The sequence below is a fragment of the Anomaloglossus baeobatrachus genome, chromosome 8, assembly GCF_048569485.1.
Source record: "Anomaloglossus baeobatrachus isolate aAnoBae1 chromosome 8, aAnoBae1.hap1, whole genome shotgun sequence".
Lineage (NCBI taxonomy): Eukaryota > Metazoa > Chordata > Amphibia > Anura > Aromobatidae > Anomaloglossus > Anomaloglossus baeobatrachus.
The window spans coordinates 11,165,848-11,185,693 of record NC_134360.1 but is presented as its reverse complement, the minus strand read 5'-3'; the positions used below and the strand labels follow the sequence as shown (position 1 = coordinate 11,185,693).

Sequence of the window (19,846 nt, the reverse complement as noted above, 5' to 3'; positions counted from 1 at the left end):
TGCTGATTCTTGGTTAAGGAAAGCACGGCTCCGGGAGATGTTTTTGAGGTGTAGTCGGCATGAGGTGAAGAGGGCTTGGATGTGTGGCTTGAAGGATAGAGCAGAGTCGAGGGTAACTCCAAGGCAACGAGTTTGTGAGACTGGGGAGAGCGAGCAGCCATCGAGTTTGATGGAAAGGCTTCTTGGAGGAGATTAGTGAGGAGGAGGAAAGACAATGAACTCTGTTTTGTTCATGTTAAGTTTTAGGAATCGCGCAGAGAAGAAGGATGAAATAGCAGACAGGCATTGTGGTATTTTGGTTAGTAGAGAGGTAATGTCAGGTCCAGAGAGGTAGATCTGTGTGTCATCGGCATAGAGATGATACTGGAAGCCGTGGACTCTATGAGCTGTCCCAGGCCGAAGGTGCAGATGGAGAACAGCAGGGGTCCAAGAACTGAGCCTTGGGGGACACCGACAGATAGGGGGCGAGATGAGGAAGTGGTGTGAGAATGGGAGACGCTGGAAGGTCGCTCAGTTAGGTATGAAGATATCCAAGATAGGGCCAAGTCTCTGATGCCCAGAGATGAGAGAATCTGTAGTAGGAGGGAATGGTCTACTGTGTCGAAGGCAGAGGACAGGTCCAGGAGGAGGAGGACAGAGTAGTATAGAGGGCAGAGGACAGGTCCAGGAGGAGGAGGACAGAGTAGTGTCGCTTGGCTTTGGTGGTTAGTAGGTCATTAGTGACTTTGGTTAGGGCAGTTTCAGTAGAATGATGTGGTCGGAAGCCAGATTGTAGCTGGTCAAAGGGAGCAGGAGGAGAGGTATGAGGACAATTCAAGATGGACATGCTGTTCTAGTAGTTTTGAGGCATAGGGGAGAAGGGATATGGGGCTATAGTTTGACACAGAGGATGGGTCAAGGGAGGGCTTTTTGAGGATGGGTGTAATAGAGGCATGTTTAAAGCATGAAGGGAATACACCAGTTGTTAGTGATAGGTTGAAGAGATGGGTTCAGGCTGGAATGAGGACTGCGGTGATGTGGGGGATGAGGTGGGATGGGAGCGGGTCCAGTGCACAGGTGGTTAGATGTGATCGTGAGAGTAGAGTGGGAAGATTGTTTTCTGTCATGGTGGAGAAGCTGGATTTGGAGGAAGAGGGCTGAGTAGCTATGATGAGGGACTGTGGTGATTGTGGGACAAAGCTTGCTCTGATGTTGTCAATCTGCTGCTTGAAGAAAGAGGCAAAGTCGGCGATATACCTTATGTAGCGCCAGTGTCTCTGCAAAAACACCAACTTACTCACTGCTCTGACCAGATTGCATTCTCCCCCACACTTCCATGGCCATCCACGTGTGCTGCCTCCTTCCCCTCCCCGGCCCTGTGCATGCCACACAGGATTCCCAGGAGTGCACCTAAGATGTACGTGTGCACCTAAGATGCACGCGTGCACACCAGCCCTCCTTTTAAAGGGCCAACGTGCTATTTCCAAGAAATGCCTCTCAACCAATGGCTGAGAAGCACAGTGTATTTAAGCTATCTTCCCATTAGGAGAGGCGCCTGCACAATGCATCTAGTTAGTTAGTCAGTCTCCAGTCTGCTACCTAGCTTGTTGTCAGGTCCTGAGCTCCTGTCTTTTTATCCCTATGTCCGTTTCCAGTACCTGCCTTCCCATACCTGTCTATCCCTGCTGTGCCCACCATTCTTGTCCAGCCCAGCCTGTCTCAGTCAGTCCACCTATACCTGTGTCCATCACCTGTCCTGGAGGTCAGCTGCCACAGTCCCAGTCACCATCCTGGCAGTTTTACCTGGCATCCCCCTTGTGGTGCGTGCTTAGTTAAGCCCCTCCTACTAAAGGGTAAGCCCGGGTCCCTCCTGTGGTCCACTAATTCCGCTCGCTGCCACTTCACTGGCCATGTGCGTTACACCTTATGCTCTTTGTATTCACACATTCGTTTTTCATGGTCCGTACTTGGACCCGTATGTACCCTTATGACCAGCTGCAAGTCTCCTGAATTTGTCAGCATTATCGGCATATATCAGGCGGCCGAGTTTGGGTCAGGAGACCTACGGCCAATCCGTGCATCTCATGCCGCCTTATCAGCTTTAGCCATATTTGTGTAGCGCCCTTGAAGCCATCAGGGAGCTACAAGGTACTGCATCCCCTCCAGGAAGCAGGGCCCACCCCCAGGGACCCAGAAGACCAGTGCCGGTAACAACCAAACATTCCAGTTAATCCCTGTTTTTCCCCAAATTCCCCAAGACTGGTGACAGACTAGGGTTGGACCCAATGAATGGCCACCCAGGCGTGGAGCCGATCCAGTCCACTAGACGATGACGTGAGGAAGCACTGACAGGAGGGTGACAGTGACCTGCGGGCCCAGGCGTGTGGTTGCCGGTGAAGTACGGTGGAGTATTCCGGAACCATTGCACAAACGGGGTACAGAATCCTAGGTCAGCCAAATGCTCCAGGCAGACCTGATAAAATCTTCACAGTGAGGGGACCATCAAGGACCTCACTGACCTTGAAGTTCGGGACACCGTAGAAACTGGAGAACCGGGGAACCGGACCAGAGAAACCGACCCCACAGGGTTCACGCTACCGTCATACAGACTACAATTGAGAGACTACCAGGAGGGGACCCCCAGACACTCCAAGCCACGGGGACCCACCAACCAGAGACAGGTGCAGGGGAAAGAAGCCACACCAGGTCACTACACCGGCACTGGGACCAAGGGGACCAGCGGTCAAGACCAGCCTTCCTCGGGTGAGCAGTTTCCAGCTCACTGTGAGTAAAGGAACCAGTTACACTGCAACCCCCTGTGTGGTCTACTTTCTTTCTGCGCTCATCAACATCACCTATCCTCTGGGGCCTGGCCATACTTGCGGAGGGCCCAACATCCAGGCTGCCACCAACACCAGCCCCAGAAGCGAGAACTGTGCAGCGGTGGCTCCACTAATTAGCCGCAACCCGCAAGTGGCGTCACGATTTAAACTTTCATCTAATCTCCCTTGTAAATATACCCCTTTTAAAAAGTGTCCCCAGGGTCACGGAACCGGGTAACGGCCACCCAGTGACATGTCCCCAGCAATACTCCGCCCGGGACCGAGTACCCCATAGCCCTGGGCGACACATTTGCATGTGAAGTGTTGTAAGAATATTGTCTGACTATTTCCTAATCATTATCTGTTTTTTGTTTTTGCAGGAATCACTGCCCTCTGCACAATCGCAGTCATAGCTGTGGATCGTGTGTTTGTAGTATGTAAACCGATGGGGACCCTGACGTTCACCCCCAGACAGGCATTGGTGGGCATAGCCGTCGCCTGGACGTGGTCCATCATATGGAATACCCCACCGCTCTTTGGCTGGGGCAGCTACGAGCTGGAAGGAGTGCAAACGTCCTGCGCCCCGAACTGGTACAGCACCGACCCGGTCAACATGTCCTACATCGTCAGCTTCTTCTGCTTTTGCTTTGCAATCCCATTCCTGATAATTCTGGTCTCTTATGGATACCTGATATGGACTCTGCGGCAGGTAATGTCACCCATCGCACCCCAGTATTAATCCCTCTGCAACGTATCTCATCTATTACCTTCTGAATACTGCAAAGTATAGGGTCGTGTTTGGCCAAGTTTCAATCTCACCATAACATCCTCAGTTCTGTAGAAGAAAATATCATATTGAGGCGATTAATCCACGTGCACCGTGCGAGTTATATGCGCGTCGCCCCCAACTGTGTGCCAGACCTGGCATAACTGAACAGCACGATACTAAGGGGCACTTTGTACACTACGACATCGCAGGTGCGATGTCAGTGGGGTCAAATCGAAAGTGACACACATCCGGCGTCGCTGTTGACATCGGAGTGTGTAAATCGTTTTTGATACGATTAACAAGCGCAAAAGCGTCGTAATCGTATCATCGGTGTAGTGTCGGGCATTTTCATTATTTCGCTGCAGCGACGGTCCGATGTTGTTCCTCGCTCCTGCGACAGCGCACATCGCTGTGTGAGAAGCCGCAGGAGCGAGGAACATCTCCTTACCTGCGTCCACCGGCTATGCGGAAGGAAGGAGGTGGGCGGGATGTTTACATCCCACTCATCTCCGCCCCTCCGCTTCTATTGGGCGCCTGCCATGTGACGTCGCTGTGACGCCGCACGACCCGCCCCCTTAGGAAGGAGGCGGGTCGCCGGCCAGAGCGACGTCGCAGGGCAGGTGAGTGCGTGTGAAGCTGCCGTAGCGATAATGTTCGCTACGGCAGCTATCACAAGATATCGTACCTGCGACGGGGGCGGGGACTATTGTGCTCGGCATCACTACATTGGCTTGCGATGTCGCAGCGTGCAACGTACCCCTTAGTATCAAAAGATCTGTAACCTGAATGCTCATCCACATTTATAGATGTGCCAAATTTCATCATCCATTTTCAAATACACTTTGGGTCCTGATTAATCATTCGCAGCTTTTTTGTTGTGGTCTTTTTTTGCACCAAATTCTTCAATATAGTGCGCATATATATATATGTACAGTCAGGGCCAGAAATATTTGGACAGTGACACAAGTTTTGTTATTTTAGCTGTTTACAAAAACATGTTCAGAAATACAATTCTATATATAATATGGGCTGAAAGTGCACACTCCCAGCTGCAATATGAGAGTTTTCACATCCAAATCGGAGAAAGGGTTTAGGAATCATAGCTCTGTAATGCATAGCCTCCTCTTTTTCAAGGGACCAAAAGTAATTGGACAAGGGACTCTAAGGGCTGCAATTAACTCTGAAGGCGTCTCCCTCGTTAACCTGTAATCAATGAAGTAGTTAAAAGGTCTGGGGTTGATTACAGGTGTGTGGTTTTGCATTTGGAAGCTATTGCTGTGACCAGACAACATGCGGTCTAAGGAACTCTCAATTGAGGTGAAGCAGAACATCCTGAGGCTGAAAAAAAAGAAAAAATCCATCAGAGAGATAGCAGACATGCTTGGAGTAGCAAAATCAACAGTCGGGTACATTCTGAGAAAAAAGGAATTGACTGGTGAGCTTGGGAACTCAAAAAGGCCTGGGCGTCCACGGATGACAACAGTGGTGGATGATCGCCGCATACTTTCTTTGGTGAAGAAGAACCCGTTCACAACATCAACTGAAGTCCAGAACACTCTCAGTGAAGTAGGTGTATCTGTCTCTAAGTCAACAGTAAAGAGAAGACTCCATGAAAGTAAATACAAAGGGTTCACATCTAGATGCAAACCATTCATCAATTCCAAAAATAGACAGGCCAGAGTTACATTTGCTGAAAAACACCTCATGAAGCCGGCTCAGTTCTGGAAAAGTATTCTATGGACAGATGAGACAAAGATCAACCTGTACCAGAATGATGGGAAGAAAAAAGTGTGGAGAAGAAAGGGAACGGCACATGATCCAAGGCACACCACATCCTCTGTAAAACATGGTGGAGGCAACGTGATGGCATGGGCATGCATGGCTTTCAATGGCACTGGGTCACTTGTGTTTATTGATGACATAACAGCAGACAAGAGTAGCCGGATGAATTCTGAAGTGTACCGGATATACTTTCAGCCCAGAATCAGCCAAATGCCGCAAAGTTGATCGGACGGCGCTTCATAGTACAGATGGACAATGACCCCAAGCATACAGCCAAAGCTACCCAGGAGTTCATGAGTGCAAAAAAGTGGAACATTCTGCAATGGCCAAGTCAATCACCAGATCTTAACCCAATTGAGCATGCATTTCACTTGCTCAAATCCAGACTTAAGACGGAAAGACCCACAAACAAGCAAGACCTGAAGGCTGCGGCTGTAAAGGCCTGGCAAAGCATTAAGAAGGAGGAAACCCAGCGTTTGGTGATGTCCATGGGTTCCAGACTTAAGGCAGTGATTGCCTCCAAAGGATTCGCAACAAAATATTGAAAATAAAAATATTTTGTTTGGGTTTGGTTTATTTGTCCAATTACTTTTGACCTCCTAAAATGTGGAGTGTTTGTAAAGAAATGTGACAATTCCTACAATTTCTATCAGATATTTTTGTTCAAACCTTCAAATTACACGTTACAATCTGCACTTGAATTCTGTTGTAGAGGTTTCATTTCAAATCCAATGTGGTGGCATGCAGAGCCCAACTCGCCAAAATTGTGTCACTGGCCAAAGATTTCTGGACCTAACTGTATATATACAGGGTGGTCCAAAAGTAGGTGGACAGTATGTGTACTAGGGTTATCAAACATGGTGTAAAGTGAAACTGACTCAGTTACCCTTAGCAACCAATCAGATTCCACCTTTCATTTTCCAAAGAGTCTGTGAAGAATGAAAAGTGGAATCTGATTGGTTGCTAAGGGTAACTGAGTCAGTTTCACTTTACACCATGTTTGATAACCCTAGTACACATACTGTCCACCTACTTTTGGACCACCCTGTATAAATAAATATATAATATATGTATATCTTTAGATGAAAAAGTTGCAGTAAATTTCAGGCGGTAATCTTAATTCCTTCATTCATTGTAACACCCGCTAATATACAGATTTTCTCAGGCGCTGTTCTCACGTCCAGTATCATCCATTAAAAATTCTGCAAACACAACTTTTTTGCCTATTTTTAGAAAACTGATTTCAGCTGGATCCGTTTTTTTTTAATATTACAGTCTATGGATAATGGATCCGTTAAATGGCCGTCCATTATCTATTTGAAACTGATCCAGTAATCAAATATCGGATCCTGTTCAAATGAAAGAAAAATGGATGGGTAATTATTGGATTCATTTTTTATAGACTTCAATATTAAAAAATAGACCCAGCTGAAATCAGTTTTTTTAAAAACAGACAAAGTTGTGTGTGCAGAACTGTTTGCCAATTGATCTCTGCAGCAGGATCTGTTCTAAGGGATGATTACTGGACAGAGCCTGATATGGGAGCATTCCTCCCAGTAATACATGCTGGATGTGAGGTCTTTGTGTCTTCTCTCATGTACCAGATAAATCACATAAGAAGGGGTCGAATTCTTTTCAGTGACTTTTATTTCTACGTGTTTAGGAGGAATCTTTCTCCTTCTTCAGGAGTAAAATCACATACTATGCTATATGCTTTAGTATGTGATTTTTCCTCTCCTGAAGAAGGAGAAATATTCCTTCGAAACACTGAAAAGAATCCTCTTGATTGTTCCTTACTTTAGCAGTGCGGCATTTGTCCCCTTCTTATGTGATTTACATGGTTCCACGTCAGGCTGCAGCAGTCGGTATGGCAGGTGTGACTCTCACAACCCCTCAAGGTGAGCACCCTCAGTGTTATTCTTCAATAACATCCCTCAGATAAGACCCTATTTACGCTCCTTTTGTCTTCCAGTTTATTTATAGGTTCTCTCCAGTACCAGCACAGCTTCATTCCTGTACCGACTTCCCCTCCAGGTGTTTTCCTTCATTTCTACATTTCATTTCTGCTTCCTCTGCCCTCCCTAAAAATGTTTCCTCACCGCACTACACTCTGATCTGAGTGAGGGCTTGAAGGGAATGGTGCCCAGAGTCAGCGCCTGCGCAGATTGAACTATCAGCTCAATGACATCCCATGAGCTCATCTGCACACGCAACACCTCTGGGCATCTTTTTCCTTACATCCACTGCCGGGAGATCAATGGGCCATAGGTGGCGCGTGCGCAGATGAGATCTTGAGCCAAGAGCTTCATCTGCACTTGTGCTGATTCCGGACGCCATTATTTGAAGCCCTCACCAACTTTTTCATGCTGGCCCCTGCCCCGCAGCCCCCCGCACTGGTAGCCACAGTCCGCTACAAGGCCCCTTCATCCTGCTACCCCTCTCCACCACCTACCAGTAAACTACATTCAGATTAAAAGATGCACCCCTCATTTTACTCCCAAATTTTGGGGAAGAAAAGTGCATCTTATAATTCAATTAATATGATATGTCATTTTGGAAATCCGACCAGCTATGTGAAGAGGTTAATCTAAAAGTCAATTTAAAAGTCTAAGGTAATTGTGAATGAGGAAGGTTTGTTTCACAATAACCGAGCAATCTAAACAGGCGGCCAATCAACAAGTGCAATGATCTTTTGTGCTGCAGAAGACATTGTTCTAGGCGGAACATCATGCTGTGTATACAATGTAAGGCGCACCTGTGCAATAAACAGTTCAGAAAAGGAATAGACCGCACACTCCAGATGAAAGCCAAACGATGTTCTTTATTAGAAATGTGCAGGTGCAGGATAAAATGCAGGAAGAGAACCAGGTGCAGAGGTGTCCGTCCATGCTACATGGACAGGCACCTCTGAGCCAGGATTGTGTAGTGCCTGAGCTGCATTCCACGCCAATGTGATACACTGCAAGGTTATGCTTTAGTGGTGCGGGACTGTTTCTTCTCTACATTTGTTGCACCTGTGCAATAATCCTGCTGTGGAATCAGCATCTTGATCTGCCGCACCTGTGAGGTGGATGAATTATGTCCGCAGAGGAGAAGTGATCACGAACAGATTTACACAAATTTGTGAATATTTGAGAGAAAAATATCTTGTGCCCATAAAAAGTCTAAGGGCGGCTTTGCACGTTGCGATATTGCACGTGCGATGTCGATGGGGTCAAATTGAAAGTGACGCACATCCGGCGTCGCAGTCGATATCGCAACGTGCAAATCCTTTTTGATACGATGAACGAGCGCAAAAGCGTCGTTATCGTATCATCGCTGCAGCCTCCGACATTTCCATAATGCCGGTGCAGCGACAGGTGCGATGTTGTTCCTCGCTCCTGCGGCAGCGCACATCGCTGTGTATGAAGCCGCAGGAGTGAGGAACATCACCTTACCTGCCGCCGGCTGCAATGAGAAGGACGGAGGTGGGCGGGATGTTTACATTCTGCTCATCTCCGCCCCTCCACTTCAATTGGCCGCCTGCCGTGTGACGTCACTGTGACGCCGCACGACCCGCCCCCTTAGGAAAGAGGCGCGTCGCCGGCCAGAGGGACGTCACACGGCATGTATGTGCGTGTGAAACTACCGTAGCGATAATAATCGCTACGGCAGCTTTCACTAGATATTGCACGTGCGACGGGGGCGGGACTATCGCTGCGTGCAAAGCCCGCCTTAGATCTTAGAGTTCAGCTCATGATAAATGGGAGCAAAATTAAGTTGCATTTATATTTTTGTTCAGTGTATATAAACTGCATGGTATAGACTGCATGGTATATTCTGCATGGTATATATTGCATGGTATATAATGAATGGTATATACTGCATGATATATACTGCGTGACCATTTGTATATAAAATTGCACGTGAATAGACATTAGACAGATGCTTGATGGTAAAGACAAAAACAAATGCAAAATCTATGCCAAGGTCCTCATTTATCATGTGCAATGTATTTACAGGTGGTGGAGGGTCTATAGGGAACGTTGGGCACCAGGGTGCGGGGTGAACCGGAAGCTCCGCACCCCCTTTAGTTCCAGCAATCCATTAGTTTAGCTGTTAGAGACTTCTCTTTTTCTGGCTGTGGAGGAGTTAAGAGTTGGATAATTTTAGCTAAAGAACAAGAAAGAATGAAAATAAAATTAACATAATGGGTGAACTGTGACAGAGAAAAAAACCTGACAGAATCTGGGTAAAAAGTTGAAAGGAAATGAAAGGTAATAATTACCGCAGAAGATAAAGAACGAGAAATCAGACCTCGGCGGTGTCTTTCCAATTCTAGTTCAATTTTTCAAATATGAAATATGCACAAAAAGTTTCAATATTCCTAACAACCCAGTATATATATATATATATATTAACACGCACATATCCACACATATATACCTGTGCATGTAGTCGCCTTCACTCCAAATTATTCAATCTACAGCTCTATTGCCAATTACGTTTGTTGGCTAATTACACCCATTTTCTACTTGCTGCAAACAAAACTAAGAAAGCAATTGATTTCTGCATTTTCCACACAAAATGCCACTTTTACTAACTGCTGGGGTCTCAGAATTATTCACCAGTGCTTTATTTAATTCATTCGGTGCAGGTAAAAATAGTGTGGAAAAAGCCGGGTGCAGGCCCCCAGTGGATGATGGCCGTTTCGCACCTCCTTGTGCTTCAATGGGTTCAATTGGACCCGTTGAAGCACAAGGAGGTGCGAAACGGCCGTCGTCCACTGGGGACCTGAGCTGCACAAGGAGGTGTGAAACTGCCGTCGTTCACTGGGTGCCTGCACCCGGCTCTTTCCCCGCTATTTTTACCTGCACCAAATGAATTAAATAAAGCACTTTGGAATATTGGATGGATTGTGCCGTGGCTTTCTTTATTTTTGGATTGGATTGGACTTTCTCCTACTCTGACCACGTGCACCAGTGACCATTTCCTTAAACGGATGACCTGGAGCTGACCTACCTCTTCCAGGTATAAAGGTATTGCGCAGTTGTTGCAAAACCGCTTCTGGGTATCACTTCAGAATTATTCACTCCTTCATGACAAGTGTCTTTAGTACTAAGTGGATCCCTTCTGGCTGTTATGACCTGATGTTTATCCGGACACCAGCTTCTAGCAGCTTTTCTGAGGAATCCTTGCCCATTCCTCACAGACAAAAGCCTCTAGTTGGATTTTCAGCTACAGCCACCTTCTTCAAATCCCCCCTAAAAACTTTTTATGACCTTAAAGTCAGGTGACTGTGACATTCCAGAATCTTCCAGAACTTCTTCTGAAACCTAGTTTTGGAGGACTGTGAGGTATGCTTGGGTTCACTATTCTGTGGGAAGATCCAACGGGAAGCTTCAGCTTCTTCACAGATGGTTCAATGCTTTTGCCTAGGATTCCCTGACACTTGATTGAATCCATCTTGTTCTGCAGTTTCCAATTCCAGAAGATGCAAAATAGCCACAGAGCATCACTGAGTCCTCACCATACTTCACTGTAGTCATCACCATGCCCCCGCCATATTTACCTGTAGTCATCAGCAAGCCCCTGCCATGCTTCACTGTAATCATCACTGAGCTCTCCCATTGTGCTTCACTGAAGGCATCACTGAGCCACCACCATGCTTTACTGTAGGAATCACTGAACCACCATCATGCTTCACTGTAGGAAGCACTGAACCACTACTATGCTTCACACCACCGTGCTTACTGTAGGAATCACTGAACAACCACCGTAATTCACTGTAGTCATGACAGAACCCCCCCCATGCTTCACTGTAGTCATCACCAAGCTACTCCATAGGATCACTGTAAGCATCACTGAGCCCCGGACATTCTACACTGAAGGCATCACCAAACGAACACCATGCTTCATTGTAGGAATCACTGAATTACCACCATGCTTCACTGAAGGCATCACAAAACCAACACCATGCTTCATTGTAGAAATCACTGAACTACCACCAAGTTTTACTGAAAGCATCACCGAACCACCATCATGCTTCACATCACCAAGCCACCACCATGCTTCACTGTGGGAATCACAGAACCACCACCATGCTTCACTGTTGAAATCAACTAACCACCACCATCCATCACCAAACCATCACCATGATTCTCTGTAGGAATCACCGAACTACCATGATCCTGAAGGCATCACTGAACCACCACCATGATTCCCATCACCAATTCTCCACCATGCTTCACTGTAGGAATCACCAAACTACCACCATGCTTCACTGTAGGAATCACCAAACCACCAACATGCTTCACTGTAGTAATCATCTAACCACCACCATGCTTCACTGACGGCATCACTGAGCTACCGAAATACTTCACTGTAGTTATCACTGAACCATGCTTAACTGTCGGCATTACCAAGTCATCGCTATGCTTCACTGTAGCAGTCACCAAACCACCATCATGCTTCACTGATGGCATCACCGAAATGCCACCATTTTTCATTGTAGGCACTGTAGACCACCACAATTCTTCACTATAGTCGTCATCGAACCATCACCATGCTTTATTCTAAGCACACTTGATGTAATTAATGACACCTCTCTCTATTCTGAAACTGCAGTCGTCAATAAAAGAAGTACTTTATAGTTGGATTTGCAGAAATCATCTGTAATATTAGTTGTGTTGCGCTATTTAAAATGTTTAAAATATGTAGACTTTGCTGTTGCAGTATAATCACCTTACGTATTGCTGCTTTGCTCTGTCTTACAACAGTGTATTATCTGTGACAGGGAACCTTCTTCCACAACCTCACCTTTGTGTAGAATTTGTCTGTTCCTCACCCAGTTTTAAGTCTCCTACACAGCTGTTTCGGTTTCAGTTAACAACTGTGTTTCAATCTACATATGATGAAATTGATGATCATTATCATGGTTTGGTATAATTGGGTAATCCTACAAAATCACTGGCTTTAGGAGGGCACCTAGTAGAATTGATGCTGTTTTAAAGGTAAAGGGCGATCAAACCAAATATTGATGCGATTTACATTTCTCTTTTGTTATTCACTTTGCATTTTGTTAATTGGTAAAAAATACACTTTTAATACTTCTATTTTAAAAAAATTTCTTACGTTGCAGTATTTTTCCCACACCTGCCTAACACTTTTGCACATGTATAATAGAAGGTAATATCAGCCGGTTTCCTCCCGCTGCACCCTCGAGTAGTCACCCGGATTCCCCGTGCACAGCAATATTTCATCTATCGCAGTCTCGCTGCAGCTGTGAAACACATTGAAGTTTTGCAAAGTTGTGTTTAATGCCTGTAATTACTACTATGGGTGCAATACAAACAACATTAAGATGAAGGAGCGAATAATGCTCATTATTTTCAACAACATGTTTCCCTGATAAATGGCTTTAAACTGCGAATGCACCATTTTAATTACCATCCCTATGTTTTTATATTGCAATGATTCCAAATCTCATAGCCGAACATTTATCCCGTTTTCCCATAAAAGACGCATTAATCCATGTCTCCTTCAGAAATGTAAATGAACGGTGGCTGATTTAATACACACCGGCGTTATGGAAGCACTTAGCCGGCGCCAGGGGTACGCTATCAGGGTTACACTTGTTAAAATGGCTTCTATTTAAACGTTCCCCGAGGTAAAACATAGCTCTGAACCTAAAATTCTTCTAATCTAATCCAATCATCCGGTTTTACTGGAGGAAACTCAATGTGAACTAATGACGACTGCGAGGAGGTAATTACTCTAAGACCATTAATTGTCTCTGGAACTAAAATATGTAAATGTTATATGGTGTGGAAAGTAATACATCTAATACGCAGGATACAGTCATTTCATATTCTTTAGCTGTTTTTCATGCATGTTACCAAAATGTTGTATATTTCAGATATTGTAAGGTTTCTTATTTTTTTTTTCTCAAAATATGATTTTTGGGCTGCTCGTTGATATTTGGAACGGCCTCCATCTTGCAATCCACTCTACCAAAGAGTAATAAATAGCTATGTAGCTTTTACAATAAAAATGTAAAAACAAACTGTAATGCTGCCACCAGGGGGAGCCAGAGCTCTGCAGCAGAAGACACTACACAGAGCAATGAGAACCAGGAAGTGAATACACAGCGTTCTCATACACTACCTCACAGCACAGCTGAGAAACAGAGCTGCAGGGCATGCGAGGAATAGTCAGGCAGGCTGGGTCAAACACCGTACGGGCAGAAGCAGGACCGGAGGAATGAGCAGAAGCGGAGTCAAAGTCAGGCCAAGGTCAGTACCGGAGGAAGCAACCGAGTGGGGAAATAGGAGAGGGGACAGAGGACAAGAGGGACAACCAAGGGACGGAACACAGACAAGGGCACGGGGGCACAGGAACAGACAGATCAGGATATCACTCCCAGGACCAGCAATCACAGGCAAAACAGTGCTAAGGTTATAGCTGGTGCTGGTTCACTGGAAATGTCAGCTTTTAAGGAATCCAGGGTCCGGAAGTGAGACTCGAGAGAAGGCTCCGCCCCCTAGCCATGTGGACGGTGAGGCAAACCATGACAAACTTTCAAGAACCACTAATAAGTCAGTAACAGGGTAGATATAGTATTCCTCCCCCATTAAAAACACCTCTTTAAGGAGGACCTATCACCAAGTTAAAATGGCCTAGTTATTGTCCTTATTTTATTCCCGCAGTTCCCCTGAGTATTCGGGTTTTTATTTTTTTAAAATCCGCCATTCGGGTCCAGAGATATGAGCTTTTACATTCAGTACTTATTTTTATGATCTCTACAAAGAGGGCGTGGCTCACAGGATTCTCTGGGGGCGTGTCTCTAGGCTGTTATGCAGAGTCTCCCTTTGAGCACCGCCCCTTTAGTGAAGACCATAAAAATTAGCACAAAACTAAAAGGCCCATATCTCTGGAACCGTATAGCGGATTATAAAGAAACAAAAAATGGATTACTCAGGGAAGCAACAGGAATAAAATAAGAGCAAAAGACGGACACTTTTGACTTGGTAAAAGATCCACTTTAAGAAGATCCCTCCTTATCAGACCAGATCCTTCCATATTTTATTTTTTGCATTTCAGTTTTTTTCCTTCCTGTCTTCAAAGAACAATAACTTATTTATCTGTCGACATGAGGACTTGTTTTTTGCCGGATGAGTTGTAGTTTTCAATGATTGCATAATGTTATGAAAAAAACAGAAATAAATTCCAAGTGCGGTGAAATGATGAGCAAATTGTTTTTTTTATTTCCCTTTTACGGCGGCTTTTGTGCGGTAAAAATGACTTGGCAACATGATGCTTCGGGTCAGAATGATTACGGCAATATTAATTATTATTATTAATAATCATTATTATTATTATTTATTTTTTATTATTATTTCTGGGGTGAAAATAAAAAGCAGAAATTAAAAAAAAATTAAATTTGGTTTGTGCCCCCGTTTTTAGAGACCACTATTTTTGTTATTATTCTGTCGGCTTGTTTATTGCAGATTGAACTGTTATTATTGGTAACAAAACAACATTTTGTTCACTTTTTACTGTATTTTTTGGGGATCTGCAGTGTCCAAAAATAATTCTGTGATTTCATGGTTTTTTTTACATTGTTTACTGTTTCGCTTAATTCAATTTATATGTTTATAGTAACGGCTTTTACAGACGTGCCGGTGCCAAATATGTTCCTTCTTTATTTCTTTATTTTTTAATTGGGAAAAGGGGATTATTTTAACATTTGCAAATACTTTTTATAATATTTTTTTTTTAGTCCCTCTAGGGACGTGTACTATCTACAGTATCATTATTGTATTGCCATAATTAGTTAAATTACCAATCTCCTATGAACTTAACTGAGTAGGAATACCACTATTTAGGTGGGTGGGTGCAAGCCTCACTACCTTTCCGGTCCGGTCTAGAACATGCCCAAATTTGCTGCCATTGTTTCTGAAAGTTTTGGACAGTTCTGGCAAATTTGAGACTGTTGGCGACTATGCGTCTATACACACCAGGAGTTTTAGGCAAAATCCGCCCGAAAAAACAACATCAGGAAGGCACATACCGGCACGAGCCTCAGCATAGATTGGATTTTTTTAATTCAGATTTGTTTATTCGGATTGTGGATTCTACTCTAACATCTGTGAAAAGAACATCATGTATTTAAGAATAAAAAGTGGCTACAATGGCCAACAAATGGATAAACCGTTGAAGCTTCCTTCATAGACATTTATCAGCCATAAAAGTTATATAATTTTTTAAGGCTTCATTCTGACGTCAGTGATTTTTCTCGTGTGCAAAAAAATGGAACGATTTTCATCAATGTTTTTGATCAGATTTTCCCAGTGTTTTTTCAATGTTTCAGTTTTGTCATTTTTGTGTATGAAGTGTTCTCAACGGAAATGAAAATTACACAACACACAGGTGGCCTCCGAGTGCTGGGCAGTTATTTCACGGAACCATAGCATTGGCGAGTTTGACCTGTGACTTGGTACCAGATAGAACATGTTTCCGTATCTCGGTACAAACCAGTTGGTTTGCAAAAAAAAAAGCCTCTGACATGTCAACAACCTCATAGACTTGCCATAAGTATCTCCTGTCATTAGGAGACTTATGATGGTACTGGGATCTGAGCTTCACATGAACTTGTGAGACTCTGGATTTTAAGTGTTATTGCTTTCTTTTGGTGTAACAAGGGTTAATGACATTTCCTTGCTGGTAGCTCCCGGTTAGTTCATCTCAGCTGAAGCCGGTTTGTCTCCACTCCCTTTCCCCTTAAATAATCAAATGAGCCATCACCTGATGCTGGTAATAGTCCTTCTATTCTGACCACCTTGGAGGGAGGAGGCTACTGGAGCCCTGTTGTCTGGAGCCCTGTTGTTGGAGTCCTGTTGTCTGCAGCCCTGTTGTCTGCAGCCCTGTTGTCTGCAGCCCTGTTGTTGGAGCCCTGTTGTTGGAGCCCTGTTGTTGGAGCCCTGTTGTTGGAGCCCTGTTGTTGGAGCTCTGTTGTTGGAGCTCTGTTGTATGCAGCCCTGTTGTCTGCAGCCCTGTTGTCTGCAGCCCTGTTGTTAGAGCCCTGTTGGCTGCAGCCCTGTTGGCTGCAGCCCTGGTGTTGGCTGCAGCAGTCTACTTTGTTTCATATCCTTTTGTCTATGTTCCCCTGTCTGTACTCATGGGCCTTGACACTAGACAGGGTGAGTAGAGGAACAGTTAGGGACTAGGCATGTGACGGTGACAAGGGGAAGGACTCATATAGGGACATTAGGAGAGCTCAAGGGCCAGACACTGTCTAGTGTCAGGAGGTGTACCATCCCCCAATCCCTATCATCAGGGTCTTCCTCTCCTTTTCCATCCCGTTGTACCCTCTGTGTTGCGTCATGCGCCGGACATCCCCTGGTCCGTGTGTGACAAGATTATAATGGATATAAGTTATATCAGTGAAAAACACTAATAGAAATTGTATGTGAAATAGAAGATTTTGGGAATTTCTTCAGCCTATCAGCTTGCACTAGGCTAAAATATATATAAAAAAGTCCTGCTACTCATCCTCCGCTGCTCAGGGCTTTGTTTACAGGCTGCAGCGGTGATGTCATGGCTATAGTGCACATGACCACTGCAGCCGATCACTGGGCTCATTGATTTTGCCAATGTAAATGGCACAAGCTGATTGTCTGCAGCGGTCATGTGCACTATGGCCTGTACATAGTCTGTAAATTACCAATACAGTAAGGCTGTGTGCACACGTCTGCGTGTTGCATACTTTTACGCTGCGTTTTGAACTGCCACGTAACTGCATGCGTCCTGCGTTCCCAGCACAATCTATGAAAGATTGTGCATAATCCATCCGCACGTTGCGTTTGAGAGCGCAGCGATTTGGATGCTGAAAATTTGATCCAAAACGCTGCGTTCTAAAGAGCAACATGTCACTTCTTTTGTGCGTTCCGGATGCTTTTCCCACTCTATGACAGAGCAAGCGTCCAGAGCGCATGAATTCTGCATTCAACAATGCATCCAGAACGCAGCTTTTTGGCTGTGTTCTGAAACGCACGAACGCTGCGGAAGATTTGGAACAGCAGAACACAACGTGCGCACATACCCTAACAGAGGATGAGTGACAGCAATTCCTCTGGGCTCATCGCTGGTGCCATGCACTGCAGCATACAGTGCCTACAAGTAGTATTCAACCCCCTGCAGATTTAGCAGGTTTACACATTCGGCATTAACTTGGCATTGTGACATTTGGACTGTAGATCAGCCTGGAAGTGTGAAATGCAGCAAAAAAGAATGTTATTTCTTTTTTTTTTTTTTTAAATTGTGAAAAGTTTATTCAGAGGGTCATTTATTATTCAACCCCTCAAACCACCAGAATTCTGTTTGGTTCCCCTAAAGTATTAAGAAGTATTTCAGGCACAAAGAACAATGAGCTTCACAGGTTTGGATTAATTATCTCTTTTTCCAGCCTTTTCTGACTAATTAAGACCCTCCCCAAACTTGTGAACAGCACTCATACTTGGTCAACATGGGAAAGACAAAGGAGCATTCCAAGGCCATCAGAGACAAGATCGTGGAGGGTCACAAGGCTGGCAAGGGGTACAAAAACCTTTCCAAGGAGTTGGGCCTACCTGTTTCCACTGTTGGGAGCATCATCCGGAAGTGGAAGGCTTATGGAACTACTGTTAGCCTTCCACGGCCTGGACAGCCTTTGAACGTTTCCACCCGTGCTGAGGCCAGGCTTGTCCGAAGAGTCAAGGCTAACCCAAGGACAACAAGGAAGGAGCTCCGGGAAGATCTCATGGCAGTGGGGATATTGGTTTCAGTCAATACCATAAGTAACGTACTCCACCGCAATGGTCTCCGTTCCAGACGAGCCTGTAAGGTACCTTTACTTTCAAAGCGTCATGTCAAGGCTCGTCTACAGTTTGTCTCAGAGTCCTCCAAGTGATCATGAGCAGACTGATTCAAGGTTCTCTGGTCTGATGAGACCAAGATCGAGCTCTTTGGTGCCAACCACACACGTGACGTTTGGAGACTGGATGGCACTGCATACAACCCCAAGAATACCATCCCTACAGTCAAGCATGGTGGTGGCAGCATCATGCTGTGGGGCTGTTTCTCAGCCAAGGGGCTTGGCCATCTGGTCCGCATCCATGGGAAGATGGCTAGCACGGCCTACCTGGAGATTTTGGCCAAGAACCTCCGCTCCTCCATCAAGGATCTTAAGATGGGTCGTCATTTCATCTTCCAACAAGACAACGACCCAAAGCACACAGCCAAGAAAACCAAGGCCTGGTTCAAGAGGGAAAAAATCAAGGTGTTGCAGTGGCCTAGTCAGTCTCCTGACCTTAACCCAATTGAAAACTTGTGGAAGGAGCTCAAGATTAAAGTCCACATGAGACACCCAAAGAAAAAAGATAACTTGTTGGTTTGTAAGATTTATGCATCTGTTAATAAATCCTGCTCTTGTTTGAAGTTTGCAGGCTCTAACTTATTTGCATCTTATCAAACCTGCTAAATCTGCAGGGGGTTGAAGACTACTTGTAGGCACTGTATATGAGATTTACAATGCATCTTATTACCAGTATAAAATATTGTGTTTCCTTTTAGGTGGCCAAACTGGGAGTAGCAGAAGGTGGAACGACCAGCAAAGCCGAGGTCCAGGTCTCCCGCATGGTCCTCGTCATGATCATGGCATTTCTCGTTTGTTGGCTCCCTTATGCAGCGTTTGCCATGATGGTTGTGGCAAATCCTGGCATGTATATTGACCCGGTAATCGCCACTGTGCCCATGTACCTGACCAAAACCAGCACGGTGTATAACCCGATTATATACATATTCATGAATAAGCAGGTGAGGTCCTTCATCAGGTGACGTAGCTTCATTTGTTGCCGGCTTTCCTATCAGGGAAGCATCATGTCTGATTCATTGTGTCGTACCTCTGTTACTCCTCCTGGAAATGTAGAAATAAATTGTCCATTGGGTGTTACCATTCGCCATATGAGAGTCTGACGTAATGTTTTTTTGTCCTTGCAGTTCCAGGATTGTGCGATACCTTTTCTTTGCTGCGGTAGAAATCCATGGGCCACTGAACCCTCTGTGTCCGGAGATCAGACGGCATCGGCCAACACCAGCAGCGGCAACTCAAGAAAAGCCCAAGTGTCTCCGGCGTGATGTGCGGGGTATATGGGGGGGGATTGTGGTGCAATCCTACTACATGTTCTGTATATGAGGATGGAAGGAAGGAATGTGGCCAAGTAGATACCAAGAACTATTTGTGAATGTTCACAATCATACTTCAACATAAATTATCCCAAATACTAATGATAAATCCTAAATATACATAATGGAGCGTGCATCCGTAAAGTGAGAGTTTGTCGACATCACCACAAAAAAACAAAGCGTGCTGTGTCTCTAAATGTATGGAAATGACGAAAAATAAATCAGTATTTTTAAAGGGAAATGTGACCTTTATATTTTGTGTGATTATTGTCGTATTTTTAAAGTCTAATTC

At 45.0% G+C, this 19,846-nt stretch overlaps 1 protein-coding gene across 1 annotated transcript in view; it reads left to right on the top strand.

Moving 5' to 3' along the window:
- LOC142249061 (parapinopsin-like) overlaps positions 1-19,506 on the top strand; it is a 30,103-nt gene extending 10,597 nt beyond the window's left edge. The window contains exons 2-4 of the mRNA XM_075320646.1: positions 3,182-3,510; positions 18,943-19,185; positions 19,369-19,506. Coding sequence (XP_075176761.1) covers positions 3,182-3,510; positions 18,943-19,185; positions 19,369-19,506 — 710 coding nt within the window. The remainder of the gene's footprint in view (positions 1-3,181; positions 3,511-18,942; positions 19,186-19,368) is intronic.
- The last annotated feature ends 340 nt before the right edge of the window (positions 19,507-19,846 follow it).